General features: G+C 41.6%; 1 protein-coding gene across 6 annotated transcripts in view; it reads right to left on the reverse strand.

Annotated features, from left to right (window-relative positions):
* SNX7 (sorting nexin 7) overlaps window positions 1-9,833 on the reverse strand; it is a 102,952-nt gene extending 93,119 nt beyond the window's left edge. Inside the window, exons 1-2 of one of the 6 annotated variants that reach the window (XM_063799181.1) lie at window positions 8,973-9,163; window positions 8,067-8,186 (exon numbers count right to left, since the gene is read on the reverse strand). Coding sequence is in view for 3 of the 6 variants with exons in the window: in XM_001158484.6 (XP_001158484.2) it covers window positions 8,973-9,152 (180 nt within the window). In the remaining 3 variants the exon portion in view is untranslated. Of the gene's footprint in view, window positions 1-8,066; window positions 8,187-8,501; window positions 8,799-8,972; window positions 9,207-9,694 lie in introns of those variants that run through there. The other 5 variants (XM_054685236.2, XM_063799190.1, XM_001158484.6 and 2 more) reach the window with 5 other exon arrangements.
* Window positions 9,834-14,470: the final 4,637 nt, after the last annotated feature.

Consider the following 14,470-nt stretch of genomic DNA (forward strand, 5'->3'; position numbering starts at 1 on the left):
CTGACCAATAAATAAATAAATAAATAAAACTCACTGTCTCTACATAAAAGAGCTGTAGCTCTCTTTCCCATAGGTCCTCATAATTTTTTTTTCTTTGTTTATACAACATCCAATCCCCTTTCCAAATACAGGCATGTGTCATTTAATGATGGGGACAGGTTCTGAGAAATGCATCCTTAGGAAATTTTGTCATTGTGTGAACATCATAGAGTTCACTTACACAAACCTAGATCATATACCCTACTTCACACATAGGCTAGATGGTATAGCCTATTGATCCTAGGCTACAAACCTGTACATGTTACTGTTATGAAAACTGTAGGCAGCTGTAACATATGATTAGAAAAGGTACAGTAAAACACAGTATTGCAACCTTAGGCAGTCCATCATTGACCAAAACGTTCCTTACACAGCACATGACTATATACGATTGGCTATAGTTTCTGCTAGCGCCTGTCCCTTTCTGCAGCTGCATTTCCAGCCTTTACATCTACTCTGTGAGCAATCTAATATTCAAGATTGCACTTCTTTCCTGCCAGAGTTGGCTTCCACTACTTGTAATCAAGCTCCCTGAGGCAGGTGCTATTATAGTATTAATAGCTTAATATGGTTTTTTTTCAAGTAAAAGAACGTTTCTAAATTATTATCTTGGATTGTTTATGCTTTGTGTTTATTTCTTCTAATATAATCTAAATGGGAGATTTTGTTCAGGATTGAGGCTCAACATAGCTCTCTGTATCATCAAACAATAACATTACTCACCATTAATTAAGACTAATTTAATTCTATGTAGTTTAGTATCCTGACAGGAAAGACCAGTATGATACAAACTGAATTCACTAAAAACAGATCACCAGCAAATTGCTGTAATAACTGTCTCTATAAATATGAAAAAAGTCAGAGGCTACGTCATTCATTTATGTATTTATTCTGTAAATAGAGTTCCTACTCTCCTACCTTCGAGAGCTTAATCTATTGAAAATAGACGAGCAATCAAGATTTTGGAAAAGAGAAATAATATCTATTTATAAGGCAGAATGTATTAAGCATTAGATGATTCAAAACACTAGTATGGAGAGCACAGACTGGAAAAAATTAATTCCAGCTGAGGATTGAAGAAGGTTCTTAGGGATGATGAGTAACAGAAAAGGTTTTGTTTCACTGCCCTAACAATAACTACACAAAAGTAGAAAAATACACAGTAAGTTCACATAGTGGCAAGTGGACCAACCTAGATCAGTGCTTCTCAAATTGTACGGTGGAAACAAATTACCACAAATCCTGTTTAAATCAGATTCCAATTCACTGGGTCTGAGACTGCATTTGTAACCAGCTCCCAGGTGATGTAACAGTCATGGAACTGAATAGTGAGGCTCTCCAGGAAAGAGAGTGGTGGTGAAGGAGAAGGCTGACAGCCTAAACATCAACAGCTGTGAATGGCAAATGGTGACAATATGATCAGAGCTGTGTGCTCTGGAAACACTGATTTGCTGGGAACACATAGAATGGGGGCAGAATATTAGGAGAATGAAGACCTTATGAGGCTATTTTAATAGTTCTCAGAGGTAACTACACAACCACTCCAAACATAGGAGAGGAAACTGAAAGGAGGCACTAATTCCAGAGATATCAAAAAGGTAAAAATGATGGGGACATTCAGATATATGAACAGACATGGAGAGTGCATGAGAGGGATGATTAGAAGGTAAACACTGAGGATTTTATCCTGGACACCTAAGGAATTATTACATCACTAGGAGAAAATTAAATGGAAAAGACAACGGGTTGGGGAAGAGAAATTAAGAATTGGAGAATGGCAGAACATAGTCCAGTTGGAAATAAACTGAAGGGATGAATAGGCCCATCTAATTAAGACTTTCCACTGCTCTTACAGTTAAATTTAGTAAGTTAAAATTCCATTGGAACAGCCTTAGTAAAAAAAGGACAGTTCAACTGTCACACCCTCCTCTCCTCTGGGACAGTTAGTCATCCAGCTTGTACCAAAACATTTTTAGTGACAGAATTCACGATCCTGTTGGGCAATCCCTTTCATTTTGGAAACTTTAATTAGAAATCTATTTTCTGAATTAACCTGAAACTTCTATTTTTTGACCCAGTGGTCCTAGTTTTGCCCTTCAAAACTGTAAACATTTAATCCTCCTTGATCATAGTAAGTCTTCATAAGGAGTTATTAAAAGAATTAACCCATCTCTTCCAAGCTAAATCACTTTTTGTTCTTCACCAGACTTTCTTCACAGGCCATGGTTAACAGAACATATCATCAGTGAAATCCCTTAGTGGATTCTCTTTCATGGATAGCAAATACGTGTGACAAAACTGTTGCTACTTCCTGTGCCAAAGGAAGACAGTGTTAATGGATCTAAGCCCTCTTTCTAAGCTCAGACCAGATTTCAGCTCCATCTTAACACAGTATTCCAAAGAATCGATAACAAGGCACTGGCATCTGAAGATGAGGCCTTACTCCTCTGCCATTTTTTGACATCAACTGTTAACTCTCCTTTTAAAATGCTGAGAGTGGAATGGATCTTCTGAAGTGGCATGGAGAGTTCAAATTTACATTAAAATTAATACCCTATATGACCTTGAAAATATGGTGTTTAAATTCAATATCATGTCATTTGAGTATACTGGTTTTTCAGTCACTGAAAACCACTAGGAATGTTTGCACATAAAATGGTCCTATACAAGGTCTCCCCAAACTTATTCTGAAGTTTCCTTGTTTTGGTTTTATTGTTGATCATATATGCTACCTCAAAAAGAGAAACTTAGAGCTTTTTCACCTTCTTTCTATTTCACCTACCTAGACTTCCTCCCCAAGGAGAAATATAAAAGAATACTTAACCTATAAGAGAGCTATAAGTGAAATTTTTTGCAAGAGAAATATAAGTAGTCCTGGATCAGCCCTATTTTGTTTTATTTTTTGTTTGTTTGTTTGTTTTGGTTTTTTTTGTTTTTTTTTTTTTCCTAATCATCAAAATGGTAAGGCCCACTAAGACAAGATCAGGATGTAGGCCTTAGGGAAAGGGGAACATACATATTAGGGCATGTAATCGTCATTAGTATTTATCCTCATTTTACAGATGAAAAATCTGACGCATTGACATTAAGTTACTTGCCTTAGGCAATAATACTAGTAAGCAGTGCAGCCAGGATTTCAAATGCAGGCAATGTAGTTAGAGTCCCTACTCCTGGACCAGGTGTGGTGGCTCACACCTGCAATCCCAGCACTTTGGGAGGCCGAGGTGGGCAGATCACCTGAGGTCAGGAATTCGAGACCAGCCTGGACAACATGGCAAAACCCCATCTCTACTAAAAATACAAAAAAAAAAAAAAATGCTGGGTGTGGCAGTGTGCACCTGTAGTCCCAGCTACTGGGGAGGCTGAGGTAGGAGGATAGCTTGAGCCTTGGGAGGTGGAGGTTGCAGTGAGCCAAAATCACGCCACTGCACTCTAGCCTGGGTGACAGAGTGAGACCTTGTCTCAAATAAAAAGAAAAGAGAGTTTCTACTCCTAACCACTAAGCTTATATCTTAATGGTATTTTTACTTACAATGACTAATGGAGCTTTCTTCAGAACTTCATATTTATCCCAATTAAATTCCATAGTCTACTTCTGAGTAAAATGTTCTAACTTATCAAAAGATTTGGAAGGCTGATTATGATATACAGACTATTAGCTATTGTTATAGTTACTACTGCTGTGTAACAAACCATCTGAAAACATAGTCATATAAAACGATTTTATTGCTTTAGATTTTATTATGCTCACTGGTTTACGCAGGAATTCAGGAAGCACACAGCAGAAATGGCTTGTCTCTCCTCCATTATACATGAGGGCTCAACTGAAAAGACTTGATGGCTGAGGGCACATGAATGCTGGAGGCTGAAATCATATAGACATCTTCACATGAAAGCCTGCCACTTAATGCTGGATAGTGCCAGGGACTTCGGCTAGGGCTGCTGACCAAGCATTTACATGTGGTTTCAATGTAACATGGGTTTCCTAACATGGAGGTTTTAGGTTGCATTTCTTACATGGTGCTCCAAAAAGCACAGTGTCCCACTGGACAACACGAAACCTACATTCCCTTTCATGATCTAGCCTGGGAAGTTGCACAGCATCACTTCCACCATATCCTATAGATCAAGGCAGTCATAATCCCACCCAAGTTCAAGGAAAGCAGCACTTATTCCATCTCTCCGTAAGAGAGTGGCAGGTCACATCATAGAAGAGCATATACAATGAGAGATACTGACACAGTCACCTTTATTGAAAGTAACTCTCCACATTGTTGTACTATGTCCTACGACCCCACCCATCTATTTTCTGTGCCCTAGGAGGCTGGCACCTATAGATGACATCACCTTAGCAAGATCACTCAAAGAGGAGTGCAAGCAGGAGATCCAAAGGCAGGAAGAGAGGAATTCAGGAAACATACCCCTTATTTCCTCCTGCTTTGGCACGTTTCCGGCAGTAGCTACCTCTCTCTGTAAATGCAGTTCCTGAAGAAGTGTCCCCATCTCCACAGCTCCAGGTCTGACTGGTTTCCAGCAATGCTATTTCCATATCTTGTCCCTTTAAAGCTAGGGATGCTAATAGCTTTTTCCCACTACAACTCTCTAAATGCCTCAGTATTCCTTGTTTGTTCACTAACTCTGCCAATAATTCCATAAATAGTCCCCGCATTCAACTCTCATTTAAATCATTGGAGAGAATTCTGATTTTTCTCAGAGTGATGACTGATATAGGCACACAACAGAAACCAAATAGACTGTGCAGAGAATGTATGTGAGAAATTAGTAAGCAGGACTTCCTAATCTTTTTCTAATTATTTGATAGAATAGATGAATAGTATAATTATGCCGCTCCATCACTATACTGAATTTCCAAATTGACAAAGAAAAAAATATATATATACATATAAAGATATGTATACATGTGTATGTTAGATGTCTCAACTTTATTCTTTCAGAAATAAACTTTTCAGCTGGGCACGGTGGCTCACGCCTGTAATCCCTGCACTCTGGGAGGCCGAGACGGGTGGATCACTTGAGGTCAGGAGTTTGAGACCAGCCTGGCCAACATGTTGAAACCCTGTCTCTACTAAAAATACAAAAAATTAGCCAGGCATGGTGGCACATGCCTGTAATCCCAGCTACTCAGGAGGCTGAGGCAGGAGAATTGCTTGAACCCAGGAGGCAGAGGTTGCAGTGAGCTAAGATTGTGCCACTGCACTCCAACCTAGATAATAAGAGCAAAACTCCATCTCAAAAAATAAACAAATAAATAAATAACCTTTTCTGAAGAAATGAGTGATTTTTTTCAAAAGCCTTGCTCAATCATGTCATTATAACTCTGATTTACCATAAACACAATCTTAAGTCTTTCATTATTCTTATAAAACTTGTAGCTTCTATTGATCATGTTTTTTTCAAAGTGTGTATAAACAACATACTAAATAATTCATTTCATGGCTTTTTTGGAGATTGAAATGAAACCTACTGTTCGCTACCTTCCAGAACTTCCATTTTGCCCATTATTTTTAAAAACAATATTTACCTATCTCTAGTTTCAGGGAACCATTATTGCATTTCATGATTTCTCAAAGATGACTAGTGGTGATGAGGATGATTACACCTGTAAGTTCCCTGATTATCCTAGATGATATATATCTCACTTTATGATCCCGAATATCTTTAAAGAGGCCAATTAGAGCTATCATTTACTGAGTACCAGATAAGCATCTCAGTGCTTCATTGTGGCCTAATCACATACACTGTATCCACAGCTGTTTCTTTTATACAGTATTCAATAAAAATAAAGGCAATTTATTTTAATGTATTGTTTTTCCCCAAAGAGGAGGATTTTTTCCTTTAAACGTGAAGAAACTGGCCCTTTTTCTCCAGTTAAATTTTTTGGAAGCCTCATCTCATTGTGACCTAGTTCTAAAATAATTCTTAGGCTCTTGTTACCATTTGTGTATCTTTTTTATTTTTTTATTTTACTGTTTTTGTATGATTGGTTCTGTTCTCTTCCTTCTAACATCTATCCCCGTTCTTTTAAATCAATGTCCTCTGCATTCTCTTGAGGTCTGGCATCATTTTCTTCTCACTGGATTATAAGAAAATTCAGAACAACTTTGTTTTACTTTCCATCCCTCTTGATTTATATTGCCATTTAGAGTTTGTCACATCTTCCCACCTGGAGTATAAGATTGTGATAGCAAGAACTAAATCTTGTATTTCTTTTTTTTAAAGCATACTTAACACAAAATGTATATTTGCCATGTACTTGTAATACGTTGTGGAAAAAAAATAATAAGAAGTTGTTTTGTTTTTCTTTTGAGACAGAGTCTCACTCCGTCACTCAGGTGGGAATGCAGTGGCGTGATCTCTCAGCCCACTGCAACCTCTGCATCCCGGGTTCAAGAGATTCTCCTGCCTCAGCTTCCCGGTTAGCTAGGATTAAAGGCTCCCACCACCACACCCGGCTAATTTTTATATTTTTAGTAAAGATGGGGTTTCACTATGTTGGCCAGGCTGGTTGTGAACTCCTGACTTCAAGTGATCCGCTAGCCTCAGCCTCCCAAAGTGCTGGGGAAATTCATACTCTTTAAAAAGCTTCTGGAAGAGTATACCAGACACATATTCACAAATAATCTAAGAGAATAAGGGGACTATAAAGGTGAATGTAAATTAAATATGTAGTTTGCCAATCTCAAATTACTAAAAGGGAAGGACAGTTTGCTTCATAAGTAATTGTGAGATTCCATCCTAGGATAGGCTGAACAGCAGTGGTGTTTGTTTTATAGAGGAGCAGGCAAGGAAGGTAGTGGAAAGGGAAGGCCACGTGGAGCAGGCTTTCTTAAATTTGCTTAACTACAGATAACGGTTGAGAAATTCAACTTACTGAAATGGATGAAAGTGGCTAATTTTAAACTTTTCCAACTACTCTTGTTGGATTTTCACTAATATTATATCTTTGCCTTAATCTACGTGGGCAGTTTCTACAGAAGTTGTTCTTAACTTTTTCTAAGCATCCAACACGCGCAGTTAACACTAACAAGCAGGGTGGACCCAGGTGTACGGGCTTTTAGAGTTTGGAAGGTCCCCTTTTAAAAGAATACAAAATTAGGTGGAAAAACACATTATTCAGAATGAGAAAAGAAATCTCAATAAATGATTGGAGCCATGGAGATCTAGATTCCTTAGTCTGAGAGAGCTTTAGGCAATTCACCAGAAATGCTTATTTAGAAATGCTTCTAGTCCGGACCTGTCATTTCCTTCCCACCTAGAACATCTGCAACTCCAGCAACCCCCAACACGCCCAGAGGTCTAAGCAAACGAATAGCGCTGAAGCTTCAATTTCATTAGCTTCACCTTGGATCTGCCTCTGACAAGAGGACCTCACTTAAACATTGATTCTTAAGAGTCAGCTAGAACACCTAGAATCTGGGGAAAGAGAAACCACTTGACAAGTTTAAAACAATCCGAGTCACTGTGGCTCAAGCCTGTAATCCCAAACCCTTTGGGTGCTGGAGGTGGTAGAATCCCTTGAGGCCAGATGGGTCCAGCCCCGACAAAAAAAAAAAAAAAAAAAAAAAAAAAACAGAAAGAAACCCCGATGATTCTGATACACTATTGCTATTTCCAACATCCCATCCCAAAGTTTCACAATGCATAACCACAGACTAATATTCCTTATCCAAACAGCAATGTAAAGAAGGAAAGAAAGTAAATAACCAACTGGCCAACTGTCGTTGATCTGAACATTAAGTATGTGTGGAATATAAAAAGGCAGAGTTTACAACTAAACATAAAATAATTCCATTGTTTTACTACTTAACAGAAAAGTCAAGAGCACAAAACTGTGATAGTCTGTTTAAATATTCGGAATACAAACCTGGGCCTATCATTCCATTTAAACCGAAGTAGAAATAAGTTTTATATACTCCTCTTTGGAGTCAGAGTATGCATGGTCACTTCCTAACTTTGGTTTGCTCTCCCAGAGTAAATGCGGTGGTTAAGTAGGTCGTTTGCTTTACCTAATATCTCCAGGTAACGTTAAAATGAACAGGCTTCTTAGTAATGAATACAGCGTTGTGATCTGAACTCAGGTCTTCTCTCAGCAGCAACTTGAGAAACTGGAGTGACATTCAACCTCCCTGCAAGAAAGGTATTTTTCTTTTCTAAAACCCTTTTAAGAAATTACAACCACCAGTCTACACGTACCAAAAGTCTACCACTAGCCCCCACAAGTCAATTTCCCTCCAACAGTAAAATAAGCAAATAAGAGCCTTTGGTCCTAAATTTCCCGGGGGCAAGGAAAAACGAAAGCACTGGCTGTGGGTTGGGTGGCAGTAGCTGACCATCTGAAAAATCCTTAGCGCCTCAGCGGAGGACCTTCCTGTTAGAAACAACCGTTTTCTCCTGTTCAGGGAGATTTCCTAGAACCTATTCCCACAGGACCCGAGACTCACCCAAGTCTCAAATCCACAAGCAACAACACTAAATTAAGAATAATTTCTCTAAACTTGGCTGCTCTCCCAGAGTTCAGGGCTGGCCTCGCCCGAAAAGCAGCTGGCGGGAGCGGTTTTGAGCCACCAGCCTCCCAGGTTCGGGAGCTGCCGCGAGGAAGATGTCTGTGTCAGAGAAGCAGAAAGGGAAAACAAATCACAACTTTGCAGACTCCACTAAGCCACAGCCCCGCCGAACGGAAGGTCAAAGTGCGGAGGAGGGAGCGGCTGAGGTTTGAGGCCCCGAGGCGACGCGGCCCCGGGTGCGGCCAGAGCTGGCAGGCGGGGTCCAGCAGCCCGGGGGACCTCACCCGTCCCCAGCTCAGAGCCACCGCCCCGGGAGGGCAAGCGCGCCAGAGGCAGCCGTCGGCGCAATGCTGGCAACTCCCGGAGTTGCCTTGGAAGTTTCCCGGGACTCGCCGCCGCCGCCCTCACCTTGCTGAACACCTCCAGGTCGTCCTCGTCCTCGTCCAGATCCAGCACCTCCGCCTGCAGCACGGCGGAAGAGCCGCTGCTGCCCGGAAAGGGGGCGCCGCCCCCCGGGCTCTCCCCGTCGGCGCCCCCGGCCGGGAGGCCCGAGGAGGGCGCCTGCGATGCCCGGCGCTCGCCCTCCATCCCGAGAGTGCGCGCCCGGCCGGCCGCCACCGCCGCCGCCAGCCCGGCTCCCCCGAGCGTGCCCATTGGCTCCCACGTCTCCTGCACCTCCCCGGCCGGCCCCGCTCCAGCCCCTCGCCCGCTGCGCAGACGCGGAACTGCCGGGACCAGCGCTGGCCCGGGCCGGGCGCATCCCCACCTGGCCTGGGGCGGGCTGGAGGGGCGGAACTGGGACTCTCGGACTCCGGCTACGTTGGAGAAAGGGTTGGCTGTACCCTGGAGAAGAGGAGAGACTCAAAGGTAGGAGGTGGGCGTCCTCGCATTGACCCAGTCGGGGGCCACCGAGTGACGGTTGCCGCAGTGGCGGGGTCTGGGAAGAAGCCACGAAGCGAACCGTCCACTTCGCGGGATCCACAGCGAGGCTGGAAGGCACCCGACCCAGCCTTGCCAAGAGAAAAAAAAAAAACAGCAATAACAGTACTGTATTTCCTGTATTCAGTGGTTGCCTTTCTTCTTGGTTGTGATTTTCGAGCTAATGTAAAAATAAAGACATGAAAACTTACCGTTTTGTTAATTGATTTTTGACCCAGTGACTGGCCTATGCGGTCATTTCACTGTCGAGCCAGGAAAGCTGAGTTTTACAAACTATTTTCAGCCACTTTCAAATGCATCTTTACTCCTGGACGTCTTCCTGAAGTTAATGAGCAGAATGTTACCAAGACCCAAGGACAACTAGCAAGTCTGGAAAATTGCCACCGAGAAATAATCTTCAGTCCTTGCATTGCCAAGGCAAAGCTTTAATTATTTAACTGTTTATTCTTCAAAAACAAAACTAAGTTCCAAAACTAATGGAAAATTTTGCCCACGTTGATATATTTTTTAATTTATCTTCAGGTTTTATTTACTTCCGTCAGCCCCACCTCTTTTCTGTAGGCCATTTAAAAATTTTTAAATACATTAAGCTCTATGTAAGAATTCCTTATTTGGGGAAATAGAGAATATCTTTATTTCTGATTAGAGGCAAGGCCTTAATAATATATTATTTCCTAATCATTCAAATGTATTCCCATTGATTTCAGACGTGCACCCACCCTTCAGTCAGGTTGGTCACTGCCCCATGAGTATCCACATTTGTTCCTGTGCTTGATGATTTCTGTACTTTAAATGCCATCTCCTGCCCATCCTTCAGAAATTAAATATAGTCCCATCTCTTTCAGAAAGACTTTCTAAATGACAGTCTGTTCTCAATTTAGCATTTAATTTTATTCCATCTTGCAGATTGTATTTGTTTCATGTACAAGTTTTCCATTCCTTAGTAAATGATAACATTTTCAGGTTGGGGATCCTGATATGTATTAACCACAGTATCAGATGTACTCTCAAAATGCTCTCTGCTAATTTCTGTAAATAATATAAGTTATTAAAAGACTATTTTTTCCTTGATAAGCTTATTCTGACTAGTAAGGAAGATTCAAGGTTTTCTAATTGCAATCTGAACCAGGAAATTCTTAATAATGCTGTAACTCAGAATTGCTAGAAACCATAGAGAATGGGCTCAGAAAATGGGCAGAATAAAGCAAGGCTGCACAGCTTGGATTATAGCCAAAAGCCAGGCCACAGAACCAGTGGTACAGACATTGCTGCTACCATTGCCTGATACTGGATGCCACACCATCTTCACCAGTGTCAATATTGTCATTAACACTGATGTTACTGGACTCCAGTTGCTTTCCCTGGCAGCAGTACCACAGCTACCTCTGAGAACTTCCCTGCTATTACTGCCACAAAAATGTCTCCATCACCCTGTTTCTCTGTTTTGATTTTTCTAGTATTAAAACCCTGGAGAGTATGTGTGCTTGGCCAATCTGGCCAAGTTTCATGGAAATTCCTAAGGCAGAGAATTTTCTAAACATAGAAAGGCCATATTGATGCTTGTCAACCAAAAAGAAGAAAAATAGGAAGAGGGGTAGGATGAGGAAGAAGAGTAGGGAAAACCTGACTATAATTTGCCCCTTTGGCTGTCCAATTAATATTACCTTTCTTCACATACTCCCCCTACCTCCATGCTTTGAGCACCTGAGCATGCAGTTCACAGCCCCTCAAAGGGAGATAATCCCAAACCTACTCATTATTAGTACAACTCCAAAGCAGTATGTCTATTCCTCCTGTAGTCTCAGCTTCCTATTAAGTGGGACTATCACTGGGTTTTTTTGTTTGTTTGTTTGTTTGTTTTTGAGACAGAGTCTCACTCCCTCGCCCAGGCTAGAGTGCAGTGGCGTGATCTCTGCTCACTGCAACCTCCGCCTCCCGGGTTCAAGCGATTCTCCTGCCTCAGCCACCTGAGTAGGTGGGACTACAGGCGTGCGCCACCACGCCCAGCTAATTTTTTGTATTTTTAGTAGAGACGGGGTTTCACCATGTTGGCCAGAATGGTCTCGATCTCTTGACTGCATGATCCACCCGCCTCGGCCTCCCAAAGTGCTGGGATTACAGGCTTAAGCCACCATGCCCAGCCTATCACTAGGTTTTTTAATGGAAGAATTCTTACTTGGGTACTAAAGCCTTTAAACCAGCATAGTCCAAAACTTGGAGTGCAAGTATAATATTAAGAGCAGCCCTACCCACTCCTGTCCTGTTTAAGAGAAATAATATCATACATTAATTTATGGTTTCATGAATATACATCTTGTCAAAAAGCTTTCTCTCCCTTATACTTTCCAGATGGGATCTCTTCAGACCATAACTCGATCTTTAATATTCCATTCCACCATCTATGAAGTCTGCTGTTTCTAGTAATGGGTTTTGTGATGAGACAAGTTACCCCATGGGCATTGCCCAAAGGCTTTACTTCTTTTGCTAGAAAGTGATTTAACTAGTTAGAAAAAAATATAATGTGCAAAATCTACTGAGGAATAGACCAGTCAATAAGTTCATGGACGAGCGTGTTGAGGGAAATCTGATGAGCAGAAAAAGCAAAGCCAATTTGACTTTTCCACTAAAGACAAATCATGGCATCCTCCAGTGTGGCAGGGTAAGGGTCCTGCATAGTTGCTGTGGCAAGCTGAGTGCTGAGCAATGGAAGCAGCCAATTATCCTTTAGTGAGAGGAAATCCTTATTTTTGAGCCAATGCATAGCATAAATCCCTGCCACCATGGCCACTTGGTATGTGAAGCCATAGAACAAGCACTGGAGTTTCTAGAAAAGCAGTAAGATTAACATCCACAGGAGAATAAGCATTATTGTCAAACTTATTTCTGATGACATAAATTCATCAAATGAAAAGGCTTTTTTGGAGAGCATTGTTGTGGGCTACATACAAATATGCTTTTATTCTGGGGCCATTCCAAGAAACTCACCTACATACATTTTCTCAAACCTTCTTGACCCCGAGATCCTACCTTGTTTCTTCTAAGTCTCATCAAGTCAAACCTCTAGCCTTTGTCCTGGAAAGAGCATAGAATCCTCATTCTAACTCCCCTTTGAAGCATAGTGGGCACTGTTCTATACCAAGAGGAGGATTTCCCTTGTCCACTGCCCTTTTGCACTGCAATAACTACTAACTGATTCCCGCAAATGATAAAGATCCATCTGTAAACCAGATTTGGAGTTTTTACCTCTTAGTTAACTGTTCAGATAAAACTCCCTATGAGATCATAGGGGTAGACCTGCTGAGAGTAAAAGCCAAATGCTCATGCAATGTATGCTTATAGGACCACTTTCAAATATTACATTTCCACATGAGCATGGCTTGCTGAACTAAGGCTGGATCAATTTTAGGATTTTTTTCATTATAGTACCCATTTCATGAGGAGCTGCTTGGATCACATAGTCACCTGATGTCACATGCTTATGTATCTAGTTGATATTGTTTGGCTATTTGTCCCCTCCTAAAGTTATGTTGAAGTGTGATCCCAAATGTTGGAGGTGGGGCCTAATGGGAGATGTTTGGGTCATGGGGGAGGATCTCTCATGAATGGCTTGGTGCCCTCCCTGTGGTAGTGAGTGAGTTCTTGCTCTATTAGTTCACACAAGAAATGATTGTTTAAAAAAAAGAGCATAGCATCTATCTCTCTCTCTCTCACTCTGACTCTTTTTCTGAGTCTCTCTCTCTCGCTCACTCCCTCTCTTGTCCTATGACATGCCTGTCTGTGCCCCCTTTGCCTTCTGCCATGAGTGTAAGCTTCCTGAGGCCTCAGCAGAAGCCAAGAAAATGCTGATGCCATGCTTGTACAGGCTTCAGAACTGTGAGCTAAATTAATCTCTCTTCTTTATAAATTACCCAGCCTCAGGTATTCCTTCATAGCAATACAAAACAGACTAACGCACTCATCTTCGCCAAAACCTGGTAACAAGCCAATGGCTGGTTTCTTAAATCTATCAGAGAGAGCACATTTTGATCTAAAACATTAGTCTTTTTGATTTTCTGTCAGAACTTGTCACAGGCCCCACAGAGTATCCTTATTCTCTACAGGCTCATCAGTAATATTAACAGTGAAAGGTAGGCCGGGCGTGGTGGCTCACGCCTGTAATCCCAGCACTTTGGGAGGCTGAGGCTGGCAGATCACGAGGTCAGGAGATCGAGATCATCCTGGCTAACACGGTGAAACCCTGTCTCAACTAAAAAAAAAAAAAGAAAAAGAAAGAAAAAATTAGCCAGGCGTGGTGGCGGGCGCCTGTAGTCCCAGTTACTCAGGAGGCTGAGGCAGGAGAATGGTGTGAACCCGGGAGGCGGAGCTTGCAGTGAGCCGATATCGCGCCACTGCACTCCAGCCTGGGCAACAGAGTGAGACTCTGTCTCAAAAAAACAAAAAACAAAACAAAACAAAACAAAAAACAGTGAAAGGTAGTGAATGTCTACTTGAGTCAGACACTCTTATAAGTGCTTTATGCATGGGCACTCATTTAATCTTCACAAACACATTAGGATGTAAATGCTATTATTACCATCCCCATTTTACAGATGAGGAGACTGATGAACAGAGAAGTTTAGTAATTTACCCAAGGTAAGTAATAAGTGGGAAATAATTTACTCCTCACTGAAAAGAATGTTACATAATGTTGTCTTTAAAAATAGAAAAGAGGCCAAATACGGTGGCTCATGCCTGTAATCCTAGCACTTTGGGAGGTTGAAGCAGAAGGATAACTTGAGTAACTTGAGGCCAGGAATTCGAGACCAGCCTGGGCAACATAAGGAGACCCCATTGCTTCAAAAAAAAAAAACAAAACAAACCAAACTTTTTTTTTTTTTAATTAGCTGTTTTAAATTTTTTTTTAAATTAGTGGTGCATGCCCGTAGTCTCAGCTACTAGGGAGGCTGGGGTGTGAGAATCTTTTGAGC

This window comes from Pan troglodytes, chromosome 1, assembly GCF_028858775.2.
Source record: "Pan troglodytes isolate AG18354 chromosome 1, NHGRI_mPanTro3-v2.0_pri, whole genome shotgun sequence".
Classification (NCBI taxonomy): Eukaryota; Metazoa; Chordata; class Mammalia; order Primates; family Hominidae; genus Pan; species Pan troglodytes.